Genomic DNA, 18,680 nt, shown 5'->3' with positions numbered 1-18,680 from the left:
TTGCTTTAGAGATATTACTGGTAGAATCTGCATGTGTTCAATTGTTTTCAAATAAAAGATTGTAATAATCCATGATGAACATAGGTAGGCATCCTTATGGCTATGCAGTTTAGAATTTATATAGAATGAGTCTTGAGATCACTCAGGAACAATTTTCTTCACAACCATCATAATGCAGAAATGTAACTGAAATTGTTTTCTGCATATTAAGTATGCTCATATTCTTGCCGATGTTTTTGATAAACTTGGCTTGTATATAGCATTCCACAGTCAAAGAGAAAATCAAATATCAATATTATTTATCTAAATATAGTGGAAGACATAGTAATCCTTCTGTGTGTACATTCAAATCCCTGACTTTCTTTCTCCAATTGAGAGTTTATTTCAACACAAATGAAAATCTCATGACAATAAATCTCCTTCATTGTTCTCTAGATAAAGAATCTTCAGCGCTCGCTTTATCGCCCTGCAGTGATTTTGTATCGATGTTAAGGTACTGAAAACAGTTATAACAGTTATCAGAACTTACAATGTTACAGAACCTTTGAGAGGAGTTGAGCTTCTGTTTCTTCTGTTTATTTCTGACTTTGTTGGTGTAGCCTCCTTTTCTCTAACAGCTGCTTCTCTTCTCATTTTCTTACACTCCACTTCCATTGCCTTTGTAAGTGCATCAACTTTCTTTGTAAGCATCTGCAAGCCATATACCTATTTATCTCATAACAGAATTCAAAGAAACTTGTTTGGAGTAAGAGACAAATACAGAAATTGATCCAATATCTCTGTTACTAGTACCTTTATTTCCTCATCTTTGGTTTGCAAACTACTCTCTTTAACTCCACAAAACTTCCTCAAACTGATGACCTCTTTTTGAAGCCTATCATACAGAAAACCTGAGACCATATCATCCTTGGTTTTGGAGTCATCTGCTTCTCTCTCATTATTGCAGCTATCTAAGTTCATTCCTGTGTTGTTCACCTGCATCTCATTTTCCTTTTCACTACTATCACCAACTTTACTTCTTGCCCATATACCTTTCTTCAACACGTTTTCCACAGAACCGTGTTTCCTTTTTGTAGTTCCACCTTGTCCTAGGTTCCCAGCAGCAATGTCTGTGTTGTTTTTCATGCTTGGTTTCTGGAACAAAGAGCTTCCAACAGAAGATCCTCTTGGTTGTGATGTGGATCTGCTTCTTACTCCACTATTAGTAGCTAAAAAACTCAAGATGCTAGACTTTTCTGTTTTTGGAGATTCACCAAACTGTTTTAAGCCTTCTTCTAGTGTTTTCAGCCTCAGCTTTAGTTTGTCCTGAAAAGAAAGAATGAATGAAATAACAAACAACAACATCTACAATATAAGTTGATGCAGATGCTTCTATATCAATCTATATAATTTTACCTTCAATTGTGACTCTGCCTTTGCTGTTCTCTCTGATATAGCTAGCTTTTCTTTCAATCGTTGCATCTCGGCCTACATATGTAACAGCATACTTGATCATAAAACATTTCTTGCTCATACTTGAATGGCCATGTTTTAGGATAAAAGATTCATTTGAACTGCTTTCTTCAGTATCTTTTTATCATTATAGTTATGTACCTGCATAATCCTCCTCTCTTCTAGCCATTGCCGGACCGGCATGACCTTATCCTTTTCATCCTTCCACTCATTAGCCACAACAGTTGCAACTCTGTTAGCTGAAACTTTCACTCTTGCTAGCTCCCTCTCCAATGTCCTCTTCTCCTCCTGAAAAATTTGTGCAAAAATCATGTTACTACAAAGACCAACCAAAAGTTTCAAAATGCAAGAATTCATAACATATGCCTACTTGCAGTTCAGAAATCTGTCGCTTATAGTCTCGAACGGCGTTAGCAGTTGTTCCACTAGCTAAGATGACCTCCTCAAGTTCATGAATGGTTTGGCTAAGCTTTTCAACTTCCATGATCTTTTGGCGATGCGTTTTCTCTAAGATTTTGTTCTCCTCCTGTCAATGGTAAGATGAAAATTGATTGAACAGCATAATAGTTTCACTATAGGAACCAATTGTGAACAAGAATCATAGAAACTCATGCCTGGCAAATCTCAATCTGTCTCTTCAGATCAAAGTTTTCATTCTGAACTTCCTCAACTATTAGAGCCCTCTCTAGTGCACTTCTTAGTATCCTCTCTGCTTCGAGCAATGCCAGCTCTTTCGACTTTGTGAGCCGTTCCAATGCCTTCTTATCTTCTTGCAGTGCTTTAATCTGAAGCAAAGATGGGTGTTAGGACTATCATTTTATATAATTCTCCTACTTTTCAATATAATCATACCTCATTTTTATACAACTTGATCTCATCCTCAAGAGGAGTGATCACACTCTCAAATGGAATATAATCATCATCCTTCTGATCTAAATGTACCCTTCTAAGAGCTGCTTCTGCTGCATATTGCGCGGCCAAGGCGTCTTTCTTTTCTTCTGTCAGTTTCTTGATTTCTAGATTCTTCACATGTACAGATTTTGAAGTAAATGGATTTTAGAACTTAGCATTGTTTGACATGCTTCTATCTATGTTACAATCTATACTATTACTATATCAGTGTACCTTGTCCTTAAGATGATTCTCAGTTGTTCTAAGTTTCTGATCCAGTTTACTAACTTCATTTCTCAGCTGGAATTGGAGAAAAATTAAGTTTCAATCTACTGATAGTGTAAGCATAAATAAATAAATAAATAAACTAAGCATTAAAAGTACCTCTTCTATGGCCTTATCCTTCAGAGCTTCAGTTGCCCTTAAGGCCTTGACTTCACCCTGGCAAGTTGCAAGTTCCTTACCCTTTTCTGCAATGGTTTCACAACTTAGTTATCATGTTAATAGATGAATACACACTGAGATATGAAATTCTCATACCATATTCATTTTCATTTTCCTATGTTGTGACTCATTTATTATATAATTGAAGTTAATGATTCCTATGATGAACAAACAAATCTTGCTCCACACCATTTAATGTGTGCTATTGTTAGTTAAATCCTTCAATTATATAATATCTCTCTACCAACTTTTGAAGTTTTAATAAAATTGATTTGGTGCTTAATTGACTTAAAAAGCTAACATTATTAAAGTCAAAAGGAACCATATGCTGAAGCATATAATAGAAAACAATATGTGTATTGTGAACCTATGAGTTGGTTTTGGAAACCATTAATCTCCAAGACCAAAGGGTTATGTTGGACAAGTGGAACCTCCTCTTCACCATTTAGCTCTCCCAAAGTCACCATCTCAAACACAAAAATGGTCACACTAAGTTCAAGTAGGCTTAATGGATATGTATATATATACTTAATTTTCCTTTTTCTCCTTTGGTTTTGTTGTTTAGTGGTGGTAAATGCACACAAGAGGTATATGTATAAGGCTTAGTCCAAAAACACCAACAAGAAATGATGATTCAAGTGCAATGTATATATATATATATATATATATATATATATATATATATATATATATATATATATATATATAATAATAATAATAATAATAATGATTGTGTGTGTGTGAGAGAGAATTATGGCTGAAAATATGAAAGTCTATTCTTGTAAGGAATTGACCGTAAAGAGTGGCAAGGCATTCCCCTTCAGTGAAGCAAGCTTCAGAACTAGTAACTAGTTTAGTTCATTAGATCCTCCTAAATTCTTCCATGATAGCAACCCTTACTTTCTTTTTTTTTTTTGTTAATTTTTATTAAAAAAAAAACAATTTTGATGCATTTAGAGTGTAAAAAAATTTATTTGATCATCCAATCAAAAATTAATTATTTTTAATAATATGACATTACATAATTAGATGCATCATGCATATATACAACTCTTTTTTATATTATCACTATTAGTATATAAAAATTAAATTCTTTTAAAATGTTTTCAAGTCAAAAGATAAATAATATCAAAATTAGTTCAATAGGTGAAATTTGTGACACACAGGACGGATCCAGGAATTTGGTAGAGGAGGGGTGAAAAATAAAATATTATATATTTATTAGTATATATAATTATAATAAATATTTTTTATTAAAGGAATACTAATAAGTTTTTGTTATATAAAAAAATTATCTTAGTTTTTATATATTTTTTATTTTGGATTCGATAAAATATAAAAATTATCTATTTTTTATTGCATACTTTATTAAGTATTATTGTGATAGTAAATTATATTTTTATGCTTTATATTAAAAGAAAATATATACTATAAAATAATATAAATAGATTGTTCTAATAATTTTGTTATATGTATTTAAAATATAATTATTTTAATGAATTTACTTAATATATATGTTATTAATATAATATCATGAAAAAATAAATAAATTTTAAAATAATTTACTTTCATTATGTATTATAATATATAAAGATTTTTTTAATTATTATAAATATTAAAGTATTTTTATATGATAATAGACAGAGAATTAAGAAAAAAATATTTAAAAAGAGAAAAAAATTTAAATATTTAAAAATTTAAAAATTTAAAAATTTATTTAATCAAAAAGTGATTGACAATAATATTATTTTAAGGATTGTTACTTATTTTTTAGTCTAATAATTTAATTATTTATCTAAGATAATTACTTACTCTCTTTTTTAAATAAAATCATATAATATATAATATTTATATTCTTATAATTGTTAATTTTGTTCAAAAAAAAAAAAAATTGGGGGACCAAAGCGTATGCTTCCCCCTCGATCCGTCCCTGGTCACACACTTATAAATATTATAAAGATCATACTTTTAAGTCAATTTGTAATATTATAATTAATTGTACTAATAAGTCAGATATGATAATCATGTTATTTTCAGAGTTTCTTGTATATTGAGTATGTAACTATGTGGTAGGAAAATGGATTAGGTGGATGCTTTTATTCAGTGAAAAATGATAATTACAGTGATGCCAAATGTTATTTATTGGTTACTACTTATACCTTCTAGAACAAATTTATTTTTCCTGCCTGAATTCATTACCAATCATATAACATAAAATAAATAAATAAATAATAATAAAATAAAAAGCACTGCACTAGTGGTTGGTCACAATTTCTGCATAGTTTTTCATACAAATATAGAGTCATATTGTTTTTTCAGCTGACATATTTTGCTTCAATCTCAATTAACATTAATATTATTAGATATACAAAGAAGTTCATAAAATAATATATATCACTTTGGACTATTGTATTGCTTAAGCGCTAAAAACGTTTTTAGATAATTTTTTCTTTTACTTATTTGAAGCCACTCAAAAGGCAATGGTGTATATATGCTACTTAATTATTAATGAGTCATGACTCTACTTTGAAAGAGACCAACTAAAGTGGCTTCAAAGTACAAATATATAAATTTGAAAATCAATATTAAAAGTTGTCATCTTTGCTTATAAGTATATTAATTAAAAAAGGTTAAAGAAAAGAAAAGAAAATGAAAAACGGCTTCTACACACAAAGAAGGTGTGTTTGGATATATGTTACAACAAATGGAAGGGTTTACCTACAACCACAAATCTTCTTCACTTTAAAATAGACAAGAGTCACATAGATACATACTAAGTTACTAACATACCCTAATGCATTTCAATTAAAAAAAAGTTAAAAATGTATAGCATGAAATAAATAAATATTTATGTAGTCACCAAAAAAAAAAATATGTGCTCAAACTTAAAAACTAAACTAAAATACTTGTCATCAACTAAAATATTCAGCATTTGTCTAAAGTCTAAACGTGCAGCGACTATCTAAATAAATATATTTCAGCAAATAAAAAATGAACCTCGATAACTAAAGACAATTTTTTAAAAAATAACCACTCATCCTAACTAAAGACAAGTTAATAAAATAACGGAAGCCTCTACCCAAAATGGTAGTTGTAGAAAGGGATGTTTTTATCTTTGTCCATCAATTGTAATGTATAAGTATGTAATTTAAAATAAATAAATGAAGAATTATTTTCTCAATTGTCTTCTAGTCGTAACATTTTTTTTTTTGAGAAGTAAAAAAAATTAGAACAAAAGTCATAAGACAAGGTTTTACTTCTACATAATAATAATAGTAATAATAATAATTATTATTATTATTATTATTATTTTACAATTATTTTATAATCCACAATCCAAGTATGTTGGTACTAGTCAAATATTCCACATGACAGAGTTTTCATTAGAAATTGGGCTCCATGCTACGCTGATTTTATTTTATGGGGCAAGGATTTAATTCATTCTCTAAATTGAGCCCATTCTTACTTCATGAAGTATCTACTATTGTATAGTGCTCTTGGGTTCAATATCCACAATGTGATGCAATGATATGAAATCCAAGTTTTCTTGAATGGACTCAAAATGGGTATCCTTAGAACCAAAGCAAACTAACTCTTTGGTGGGCTTTGATCCTTTTGGGTTGGTTATCCAAATATAAAATAATTAAATTAACTTGGGTTAGTTGAGTACCTCACTCGTCTACTTAAACAAGTGTTGGGAATTTAAATTTTGTCTTGTGCATGCAACAATGCATTGACCAGCGACAGACTTTTAAATGAAATTTAGATCCGCAATAAATTAGTCATTGACCTGTCGGGTTGAAGGATACTACTGTAGACAACAAAAAAATAATAAATAAAAGTGTTCATGTTCATATGTAGTTGAATGTTGATTGACTTTTCACTTTTGTCTCTTTTGCCATGTCTTTCTTACATAAGATTGAAGATCACTTCTCACCTCAAATTGGTCACAAATTTCATCATCTACACCTTTATCAGCCACTCATGAGATTGAAGTTTACCCCATACCTCAAATTTAGACATTCATCTCTTTTGAATATATATAAATGGCAACATATAGTGTTTTTTTTTAATTTGTTTGTGAGTGTGGAAGACTCACTAAAAAGTCTTATTTAAAAGTTAACATCTATTAGTATGTGAGAAAAAAGTTTGGATTACTTGAGTATGTTATCTCAAATTCAAGTTTTGCCTATTTGAGGGAGCAAAAAATAGTAAAAGAGAAATTACTTTGTATAAACAATTCAATTTAAGTATATAAATAAAATAGAAAAATATCATTTTAAGTGGTAAGCAAGTTGATATTTTTTTAGTAGTCTTAAATTTGAATTATGAAGAAAAAAGAGGTGACCATAAATTTGTGGTTCAAGATGGAAAAAAATAATTATTAAAAAGAATAATAACCATCATAAAATTAAAATAAAAAATCATCAAACAAAAATATAAAAATTCTAATATTATGTAATAAAATTATTTATCTTAAAATTTAAATTATTAAATAATATCACATGACCCTAACATTCACCATTTTATTATACTATCATTAAATTTACACTAAGCTTAATAATATGTCTTCAACCTTAGCTTTTTCTAAATGAGAAACAAAATCTTTGTATAAAGATTTCTATTTCTTACTAAATAATAATGATTTAAAGGCCTGTCCTCACACGTGGGTGGTGGAGAGTGATGACACTAAAGACTAAAGAAGAAACCTTAGATCCAAAGGAATAAGAAAGCTTTGCCAAAACCCAAAATGACTCTCAAAATGTTCATTGATTAATTTTTGAGTTCTTGATTCCAATCACCATTAACAAGAATAAGAAGTAGAGTTGCTTGTCCTTGTGGACTAATCTTCATTATCCCAAATTAAAATCTCCAATTAAAATAAAGGACATCACCGCAAACCGACCAATCAAGAATTTGAGAAAGAATCAATACCAAAACATTCCATCAAGGTTGTTCATTTACTAATATGCCCTTCAAATTTGGTCCATAAAGCAATTATTCAAAGGTTTATTATCCCTTCGCCCCTCCTGGCCGTCCATGATATGATAAGAATATTTAATTTGGAGTCATTATTCACTTCTTAATGCAAATAATTTTCATCATCTTTCTTGTCTCGTTTGGGAGTTATACCTAATGCTGAGATCGTTAATCATAATTTTGGAAAGAGATGTTTTAATGCCAATCTTTAAAAAAAAAAAAAATACAACGATAGAACAAACAGAAGAAAAATATAAAATAGACAATTCGTTATTTAATTAATAATTATATTACATGGATATAAAAAATCAATTAATAAATTAATTATTAATATAAAAAATATGTTAAAATATAAAATATATATTAAAAAATATATACAACATTATATATATTTATATACAAATATATAATAACTTATATTTAGTATATACATAATATTTTTTTAACCAATTAATTTTAGGGAGCTACTCAAATGAAGATGTAAAAAACATCTTTTTATGAAGATCCTTTGTATAAAAGTGTGATTTATTGATTTGGCCACACTTCAAATAGAAAGAACACTTTTTTAACATATCAAAATCTAACCCTACAATCTATCATCCAAAGGTCAAAAAGAAAAATTATCACATAAAGACAATTATAATATCTTCATTGGAGTACCCACCTTAATTTTAAGTATTGTTAGTATAATTAAATATTTTACATAATTTAGTTATATATACGTATGATCTTTTATTTATACATTTTTTAATCTCAAATTTTATTAACAAAATGGTGACTACTTCAATTCTAAAAATTTTGATTGCTTTTTTTAACAATTTTTTTATTCTAAGTGAAGTTGATCCATTTATTTCATGTGAGGACAGTTTGGGAAAAATACCATATATCTTTTTATAAATTTAATTTTAATATACTATCAGTATAAAATAATTTTATACGTACATCAAATTACATATTATTACATCAATAAAAATAACTACCTTTTATATTAATTTTATAAATAATTATTTAAAAAATAAATATAATTATATTATTATATAAATCTACACTAAGAGTGCATCAAAATTAAACTTCTCCTGTATTTAAAAAATAATTGGCATATGGGGCAAGTAACATTTGAAACATCATTCAGAGCATAAAGAATCTCTTCACACATATATAATACTTTGCCAACTCCAATGTTGTTACACTATACACATCTTTATTTATTCTCCCTTTTCCCCTTATTCTTCTCTCTTATTTCCCTAGAGTTAATCAAGGTGCTTGTTGTAGGAGCCAATATAGTAGTAATCCATGGATGTATCAGAAAGGCTTCTAAGGTATAGATACCATATAACCACAGTGATAGCAATTTCAGTTTTATTGTCTTTGATGTTGTATGCAGCACCAAGATTTGTCACAATATTGGCATATTTCTGGCCATTGTTTGCTTCCACAACAGTCTTCTTGGTTGCAATCATAGCCTTTGGAGGGGTTTCAAAGTTCTCAACTGATGAATTATCTCACCATCATGATCTTCATGGTGAGAAAGCTGGTGAGGGACTCTTGGATTATGTAGCAGGTGTAGGATCAAGGACACAACAACATGAACATCATAGTGAGGATTCTCACACCTTCTAAAACATGTTAATGAAGGGGTGTTTATGTAATTTCATGAGGCTTAATTAGTTTAGAAACCCTTTACTTTTCTGTGGCCTGGTTGATGCTCCAAAAGAAAATTGTATCAGTCTAATTTGTATAATAATTGTCACAGAAATATCAAAGAAAATAAGCAAGTGTAAAAAACTGTTCTGTTCTACCTCCTCTTTTACTTTGTCTTCACCTTCTTCTTATATATGTTTTCATTGCATTTGTTACTTAATATACATTCATGGAGTGTTACATGAATGTATATTCTTCGATGAATGCAAGGATTTTGCAGCAAAAGTAAAGAAAAAAAATATATATATATAATTATTTTTATATAAAATTTATAATTAAAAATTATTAAATAATAATAATAATTTAATTAAATATATTAAATTATCAAATTATTTATTATAAATTTTATATAAAAATAAATGTACGAAACGATTCATAGTATTATAAATTACAAAGTAATAGGAACATATATTATATTTTTAATATACATTTTAAAGGTTAATATTTAATAGTTAAATTAGTCTTTGAAAGATAAGGTATTTTTTAAATTTGTCTCTAAAAGAATTTTTTTAATCAAATTGGTTCTTTAAAGATTACAAATTAATCATATATATCATTTAGTTACTCTATTCACAATTTTCGTCAACGATTGATGATGTAAAATATTAATTGATAGCATACATGACACATAATATGTTCAATTAGACGTTAACTAAATATATTTACGAAAACCTATCAATTTAGTCACTAGTTCATATTTGAAATAGGATTTTTGTAATTGAAAAAATGACTAAATTAATAAATTTTCATAAACATATTTAGTCAATATCTAATTAAACATATCATGTATTATATATGTTATCAATTAACGTTTTACAACATCAATCTTTAAAAAAAATTGTTAATAGAGTGAGTAGAGGACAAATATGATTATTTTGTAATTTTTGAAAGACTATTTTAATTCAAAAAATCTTTTAAAAATAAATTTAAAATATGTCTTATTTTTCAGAGACTAATATAACTATTAACTCTATATTTTAATATATAAGAACATATATAGGAACATAATATTCTAAATTGTAAAAGACTAAGGATAACTATAATATCATAAATTACAAAGTAATAGGAACATATATATTGCAATTTTAATATATAGGAACATATATAGGAACATAATATTGTAAATTGTAAAGGGCTAAGGGCCTAAGGATAACTATAAGTCTATAACCAATACTTTAAGATAAGTATGAGTTTTATTGGGGACCATATAGAATGGTCAGTTATAATTAATTAGAGAATTACAACTTGTGGCTTTAGACTTTAGAGACATGATATCATTGTTTTAGTTCTGAGGTCATCTTTAGGAGTAATAAAGTGATTTTATTTTATTTTTTCCTAAAGCATCTACCTTATCAAGTGTTGAAAACACCGCCTTTAATTTCTGAATTTATTTAAAAAGAATTTAAGATACCACTATATCCTGTTAATTGGTCCTACACTTGCACACAGAAATTTTTCTGCATTTGTTCACTTTCCAAAATAAGCCTCCCTAAATATTCTGATATAATATAATCCTTGATAGATGAATGTCTATGACAAGTTCATGCATTTTGCAATTTTCCTTAGAACTTTATAAATGTGAGAGATATATTATATAAAATATATATTGCAAATGCAAATAAAACGAGGAACATGCATGTGCCTTTGCACCACTTGCCTTCCATAGACATTAACTTCTTTAACCATATTGCAAATAAACACAGATTGATCAGTATTAATTTATAAAGAAGAGATACTTTGCTGGGCTGTTATGTCTGCGTATCGAATACATTTCGGATACGACATTCGTCTTACACGCGTGTCTTATAAGAATCTAATATTCGTGTGTCTGCATATCCTATGTCGTATCGTGTTCCGTGTCTGTATTCATTATAGGTATTAATACTATATCTATATGTTATATTGTGTTGTTATGTTTGCATATAACTTTATTCTCAATCCCCATTGCCTCCATTGTCCATTGATGAGGTGCAATTCTTGGTTTAAAGCACTTTCCATATATACTATTTATGAGGTTGTTATCTTTTTTTTTTCTTCGTTTCATACTGGAATTCCTTATACTCCACCACATATAATACAGTATAGATGAATGAAAGATAGAGTCTGAGTCTATTTGAACATTTTTAATCAATTTTTAGTATTGAGTGAAGAAGTAAAGACATAGAAATGAGAATTTTGTTTGTGTCTCTCAGATGTCAGATCCCTTTTTATGTGTGTCTTGTGAATTTAAATGCATCACTTTAATTTGCTCTGATTACTATGAGAGTGACAATTTTGTTGGAAGGCCCATTTTTGCCAGTGTTCTTCTTCTGTGTCTAACTGTACCACTCAATATATATTCAGATCAAACAATGCAAAACATGAGCTTCATTGATTGAGACTTGAGTGGCTCTAGTCCCCATGACTGATAATATTCCCTCTCTTTCCAAACATATGTTATGGAAAGTAATCTTGTAACTTAATTAGTAGCTTTTATATTCTAATCTAACACATTTCAATTATTTTTTAATCTAAATGAAAAGTCAAAGATAGACACTTATTTAAGATGGATCAGAATCATGTTGAAACAATTGCACTGAAGAAAAAAGAAAAAATGCATAGCCAATTCCAAGAGAGTGGTTGCTGGCTGCTGCTAAAATCATGTATGTATTTGGCAGTGTTAGGATCAAGGTCCAAGAGAATCTCTGCATGAGTCATGCCCAATTAAGACATGAATGCATATACATAAAGAGAGAAAGATACAAAGGTGAAGATGAAGAAAAAGAGAGAATCTCTGCATGAGTCTGCTCCTTTTGTCACCATGTATGTATTTTCCAAAAGCCTTGTACCATTCCTCCTTTGGCAATAGGTAATAAGAACAACACTATCCATATTCAACAACATTAGTTCACAGTATCCGAAGTGAGAATGTGCATTAGTGTTGGGGGAATACTGAATAAGAAAACATATAAGGCAGCTACTCCCATGAAGATGCCAAAAACATCTTCTCATGATGATCCTTGTTTAAAAAGTGTAACTTATTTATTTTGCAACACTTTAAATAAAGGTAACACTTTTACTTCAAATAAAATCAAGTCCTACAATCTATCATCCAATGGTCAAAATGATATATCTTCACATGATGACAATCATTAAATCTTCATTGGAGTAGCCACCAACATATAATGGTAAAACTTTTCATACATTTTCTAGTACAATCATGGGATCACAATCACTTTAATCTAGCTTTTCCAAAGAATGAAAAGCAAACTTCTCTTTTTCCCTTTTGCAAAATTCACATATAAATGCACTTTATTCTACAGCACCTTTTTAGGCCCATTTGAACAATAGCAAGAGTGTCATTAAAAAGAAAGGGCATAACATCAATTAGGCACAAATCAAGAATAGGAACCTCAGAAAGTTGCATCTAGTATTTCAACTCAGAAATTGACTTCCATAATTGTGCAAAATTCTGTCAAATTGCTGAAATTAACCAAACAAGAACAACCTCTCCTCTTGTTTTCTTTTTTTTTTTGGACTGGATCCTTTTGGTTTTTCAATTGGCCCATAAAAAACCTAGCCCAAAATCCAAAGTGGATTTCAATTTAGTTGAGCAAAAAGCGAAAATTGCCAACCCCCCCCCCCCCAAAAAAAAGAACCCCTTTCCCACCCAAAAATGGTTTCTTTCTTCAATTTTGATGGAATTCTCGGAACCTGTAATAAAGAACAGAAACCACAGGAGGAGCAAGACAAATCAGAATTAGAGAAACAAGGAAGGGGTTTAAGTACTCTCTGCTACTTTTTCTCTGGTACGATTCTTCAACTCATACCTACTTCCCTCAAACTTTGTAGCTCAAAAAATTCACTCATTTCCGCAATTTTCAATCTTTTGCTTTGAAAATTTCGGGGTATTAAAAAAAGTCTCTCTTTTTCTTAAAAATAATTAGGTTGCCCACTTTTTCTTTTTCAATTCTGTCTGTCTTTTCCTTTCTAGGTGTTTGCTTATGCTTGTAAATGCTTACATGGTTCTGGGTCGCTTAAAAGTGTGTAACTTTAAGTGATTTCGACACTCAAATTTGAAGCTAGACAATGACTTCCATACCTTCAAAAAACTTATGGATTAGGAGGCAACAATGCCCTTGTGGAGATTGGAAGTGTTACATTACATATGAGGGTGATTCTGATGAAGGTTCTAGAGCAGAAGAATTGGTAAAGGCAGAAAAAGCTTCATCCGGTGCCATGATCACCCCATATGTTGGAATGGTATTTAAGAGTGATGATGAAGCTTTTGAGTATTATGGCAATTTTGCTAGAAAGAATGGGTTTTCTGTTAGGAAGGAAAGGTCTAGGGTTAGCCCCCAGTTGGGGATTTACAAGCGTGACTTTGTTTGTTACCGTTCTGGATTCGCCCCGGTGAAGAGGAAGGCCAATGGAGAACAGCATAGAGATAGGAAATCGGTTAGGTGTGGATGCGATGCGAAAATGTATCTGTCTAAGGAGGTGGTTGAAGGTGTTTCCCAGTGGTTTGTTGTGCAATTCAGCAATATCCACAATCATGAGCTATTGGAAGATGACCAAGTGCGTCTTCTTCCGGCTTATCGAAAGATTCACGAGGCTGATCAAGAGCGCATACTATTGCTTTCTAAAGCAGGGTTTCCAATACATCGGATAGTGAAGATGCTAGAGCTGGAAAAGGGGATTCAAGGTGGGCAATTGCCCTATTTGGAGAGGGATGTGAGGAACTTTGTTCAAAACCGTAAGAAGGTTGTTCAAGAGAACGAGGCATTGCTCAGTGAGAAGAGAGAAAACGATCTATCAGAACTTCTTGAGGCGTGCAAAGCCATGAAAGAAGTTGATGTTGACTTTGTTTATGATTTTACAGTGGATGAGAATGATAAAGTTGAAAATGTAGCTTGGTCATATGGTGACTCTGTTAATGCAAATGCTATGTTTGGGGATGTAGTTTATTTCGACACGACATATCGATCAATCACTTATGGATTGCTCTTTGGAGTGTGGTTTGGTATTGATAGCTGTGGCAGAACCATCTTTTTCGGTTCTGTTTTGTTGCAGGATGAAACTCCTCAGTCCTTCTCATGGGCATTGCAGGTTTACTACTAGCATACTCTATAAGATTTTACTTCTGCCTTTATAATTATCCTCTTATGATGATTATCCCTCGATACAGACTTTTGTCCGATTCATGAACGGAAGATGTCCACAAACAATTCTAACTGATCTTGACCCCGGGCTTAAAGATGCCATTAGAAGCGAATATCCAGGAACTAAACATGTCATTCCACCATGGAATATTCTATACAAGGTACCAAGTTGGTTTTCTCTTCATGTTGGGCCACGCTATGCAGAATTTAAATCCATGTTTGATGCATTAATTCAAATTGAGAATACCGAGGAGTTTGAACTACAGTGGAGAGACATGATTTCTGTGTTTGGATTTGGTTCAGATAAACACATTGGTTTACTGTATTCTGTTCGAGCATCCTGGGCACAATCCTATGTGAGAGGTTACTTTCTAGCTCGAATGTCTACAATAGCTTACTCAAAATCAATAGATGCTTTTCTGAAAGGGATCTTCGCTTCACAAACATGTTTGCGTAGCTTTTTCGAGCAGGTATGTATACTAGTAAGAAGTAATTTGCCTCCTACGCTCGCACTAGCATTGTTTACTATGCCAATGATATAATTATTCACTCTGTTTCAAATTGTTGCAGATTGGCATTTCTGCAAACATCCAACATCAAGCGCATCAGGAGACTCACTATATGCATCTGAAAACTTGCATACCTGTTGAAGAGCATGCACGGAGTATCCTCACGCCTTTTGCTTTTAATGCTTTGCAGCAAGAGTTATTGCTGGCCATGCAATATGCTGCATCTGATATGGCCAATGGATCATATATTGTGCGGCATTTCAAAAGTATGGATGGAGAACGGCTTGTAATATGGTTGGCCGAAGACGAACAAATTCACTGCTCTTGCAAGGAATTTGAATCCTCTGGGATATTATGCAGACATGCTCTTCGTGTGTTCATCTTAAAGAATTACTTTCAGCTGCCTGACAAATACTATTTAAGCAGATGGAGACGGGAATGTACTTTACTGATCGATGATGATCACAACAATCAAATTACTGATGGGGAGTGGTTTCAAGAGTACCAGTCCCTAGCCGAAACTTTATTTTCAGAATCCTCGATTACAAAGGAACGATCTGACTATGCTCGAAGTGAACTGACAAAAGAACTTACCAGGATTCTCAATGAGGTCAGAAATCTGCCGGACACCGATGGAGTCCTAATGAACATGACTGTATCGCCGACCAGTTAGTTAGAAGTGTTGGTTTTTATATACATGATTACATGATATGCTAGTTTGAAAAGAGTTGCAAAGCAGAGAATGGCAGAACATAAGTTTTGAAGGGAAAATTGCCAAAACACTTTCAGCATGCGTTTGAAATGGCTAATTTACATGTACACATGTACATTGATATGATTTTTCTTGTATCATTTTTTACATCATTGTCTTCTCAAATCCATGAAATGTTTATGATTTTGCTCAAGATTATAATAAGTGCCCTGAGCTATCTGTTTGGTTGGATAATAGATAATGAAAGTGAATATTGTAGTGTGTTGAGGATACTTCCATTGTTGAATTAGTTGAGTAAAATTTAGTTATCATCTAGTTGAGTCAGTTTTTCTATGTTGCTCCATTGTATATATGAGATTCTGATTTTAAAATTTTACTATTTTGTGATTGTATCCTGCACTTTTGGTGGCATGCTAAACATATATTTAATGTTTTTAACCTTCTTTTTTTTTCACAAAATACTAAAAATAAAAAACAGCAACTCAAACAAAAAAGTGTTCTAATTATTTGGTCTGCATGAATCCAATAATGTGTGATTGTCTTTTTACAATCAAACACCATATTTTCACCAAGTTAGTGTTTAGTTTGGTCAAGTTCATGTGGACATGGTGTTTGTTGCACTTGTCCATACCATATATCAAATATATTGATATTGATTGAGCAATTTCATACATATATATTTGTCATAATGTGGTGACAGATTTGTTTGTGTGCTCTAAAGTTCAATAATGAGCCTTCTAGATTTCTCCTTTTAAGGCTTGTTGTGTGCACCAGAAAGGTTTTAATTTGACATGATTTGTTCAACTTGAATCCTCACTTAGAGGAGTAGGGTCCCTCCCTTTAAATGATTTGGCCACAACTCACAAGATATTTCAATTACTAAAGAATAATAATGTGCTTAATTACTTTCTTAATAACCACACACCAATGCATAGAAAATCCTTATTGTTGAGTTGTCTAGTGTCTGTTCTACAGTTAAAGTAGTATATGACAAAAAGAGCAACATATAATTTCTTGTTATGGATCTGCTTAAATCTTTTCAGTTTTCATATAGTACTACTACTACTATATTTCATATTTTTGGGGCACAAGCTAGGTTTAATAATAGCCATGTTAATTCATTTTTCCTTATTCCTTTGTGAATATTATGAGCCTGAAAAATATGTGGTCAGTGGTGAGAGTTGCAATAATAATCATTGAGCTATTTGATGAATAACAATGGAAGCACGTGGAAAGTATATGTCTCGGGAATTTGTTATATTTCTAGTTTCTACAATGGATTCATTATAGTATGGACCGTATCTAAGGGAGATTGAAAAGATTTTGATTTTAATTAAATAATAATAATAATATGGAGATTAAAAGAATATTTAGTCTTAGAATTAAAGTTTGTTTAAGTGTTATTAAATTATTAAAAAAAGATTTTTTTAATAAAAAATATATTTTTTATTTTTTTAAAATTTTAATAGTCAAAATAAAATTACTAAAAAAATTAAAAAAAATCTTTTTTTTAAAGTTATAATTTATATTTTTTTTAGGTAAATTTTACTGTATCTTTCTTATAATAATATGTAAATTACCCTCTGGGATATATCGTTCTTTAATTGGTTGGTATGTTAACTATGGTTAAACTATTTTAAAATTAAATTACAACCCAAAATGGGTAATTGTATAATTTACTAAAATATTAAAAATTGAATCTTTGCTTTTTTTTCCAAATTCAGGGAAGGCATTAGTTGATAATGAGTGAATATTTGATGTTTAGTTTTAATGAATCCTACCAATCTATATTCGTAAATTTCAACTTTCTGATACACTCTTAAGTTATCATATTTTTAGAACTGTAAGCATTTGTGATAAAAAAATTATATCAGACTTTGGAAAGAAATGTATCATTAATACGGGAAAAATAGCATAAAATGAGAGGATAACAGTGTCTTACAAAAAGAAAAAAACAAATAGAATAGAAGAATGGAACGAATCAAATTAATAGTGATTTGGTAAAAAATATATAAATTTATTTTTTAATATTTATAAAAATTATATAATAATCCATTTTAAGAAAATATTTAATTATAAAATGACTCTACTTTAATTAAGATGTTAATTTTTATTGGGTTAAATTAACTCAAATTAAAACTAAATATCCAATTAAAATGTGCCACGTTATAAAGAATAATTTACATGTTGATTTAAAAGGAATTGGATAGAATTCATTTTTTTTTAAGATATTTGTTATGGCTGTGGGCATTGACTTGGAGAACTTAATTACAGCAGTTGAATATCATGTTAAGCAAGATTATAACATTATCATATGCATGCCACAGGAGTTATTGTGCCCATGCCTATAGAGAGCAAATAGTTGAGGACTGTATTATTGACCTTCAATTCTGTGTGTGTGTGTCAATTAGGGAAATTAAATGTTAAGAATGGTTAGAGATATAATTATTTATATTTTTTTATCAGATTAAATTTTTAAAATAAGTTATTTCATGATATAGTATCAGAGTTTTATATTTGAAAAGTTTAGAGTTTGATTTTTGGTGATCGGTTAGCGATATAGTTATTTATATTATCTATTTTTATTAGATTAAATTTTTGAAATGAGTAATTTGATAACTGAAATATAAAACAATAATAAAGGTTAAAATACAATTCATGGAGACTACTTATCCAAAAAAATTTTATATAAAAATAATAATTGAAATTAATAGATAATTTAACATATTTAATTAAATTATTTAATATAACACATATTAATACCTTAAATATAATTTTTCGTTTATATATATTCACATCTTAATGTGAGTAGTCACTATAATTTATACTAATTAAGTATTTTTTTCTTTC

The 18,680-nt window shown here is 29.8% G+C and overlaps 2 protein-coding genes across 3 annotated transcripts; one reads left to right on the top strand and one right to left on the bottom strand.

Moving 5' to 3' along the window:
* Positions 1–273: 273 nt before the first annotated feature.
* Positions 274–3,432, bottom strand: LOC112796035 (microtubule-associated protein 70-5). Of its 2 annotated transcripts, none has more exons than XM_025838282.3 (11): positions 3,155–3,432; positions 2,728–2,813; positions 2,578–2,643; positions 2,305–2,475; positions 2,067–2,237; positions 1,823–1,978; positions 1,594–1,740; positions 1,396–1,467; positions 793–1,305; positions 543–705; positions 274–466 (listed from the first exon to the last, which is right to left on the bottom strand). In XM_025838282.3, exons 1-11 carry the CDS (start codon positions 3,252–3,254, stop codon positions 459–461), a joined length of 1,653 nt encoding a protein of 550 aa, XP_025694067.1. In that variant the 5' UTR covers positions 3,255–3,432; the 3' UTR covers positions 274–458. The 2 variants fall into 2 exon arrangements, with proteins under 2 accessions (XP_025694067.1, XP_025694068.1); XM_025838283.3 differs by having other exon boundaries at positions 543–690.
* A 9,662-nt stretch (positions 3,433–13,094) lies between these two features.
* Positions 13,095–16,145, top strand: LOC112796032 (putative protein FAR1-RELATED SEQUENCE 10). The gene is made up of 4 exons (XM_025838280.3): positions 13,095–13,256; positions 13,442–14,556; positions 14,636–15,079; positions 15,180–16,145. The coding sequence occupies exons 2-4, from the start codon at positions 13,537–13,539 to the stop codon at positions 15,789–15,791; spliced, it is 2,076 nt and encodes a 691-aa protein (XP_025694065.1). The 5' UTR covers positions 13,095–13,256; positions 13,442–13,536; the 3' UTR covers positions 15,792–16,145.
* The last annotated feature ends 2,535 nt before the right edge of the window (positions 16,146–18,680 follow it).

Source organism: Arachis hypogaea, chromosome 4, assembly GCF_003086295.3.
Source record: "Arachis hypogaea cultivar Tifrunner chromosome 4, arahy.Tifrunner.gnm2.J5K5, whole genome shotgun sequence".
Taxonomy (NCBI): Eukaryota; Viridiplantae; Streptophyta; class Magnoliopsida; order Fabales; family Fabaceae; genus Arachis; species Arachis hypogaea.
Note: the sequence above shows the minus strand (reverse complement) of the source record. Positions and strands in the feature narration are given on the sequence as shown.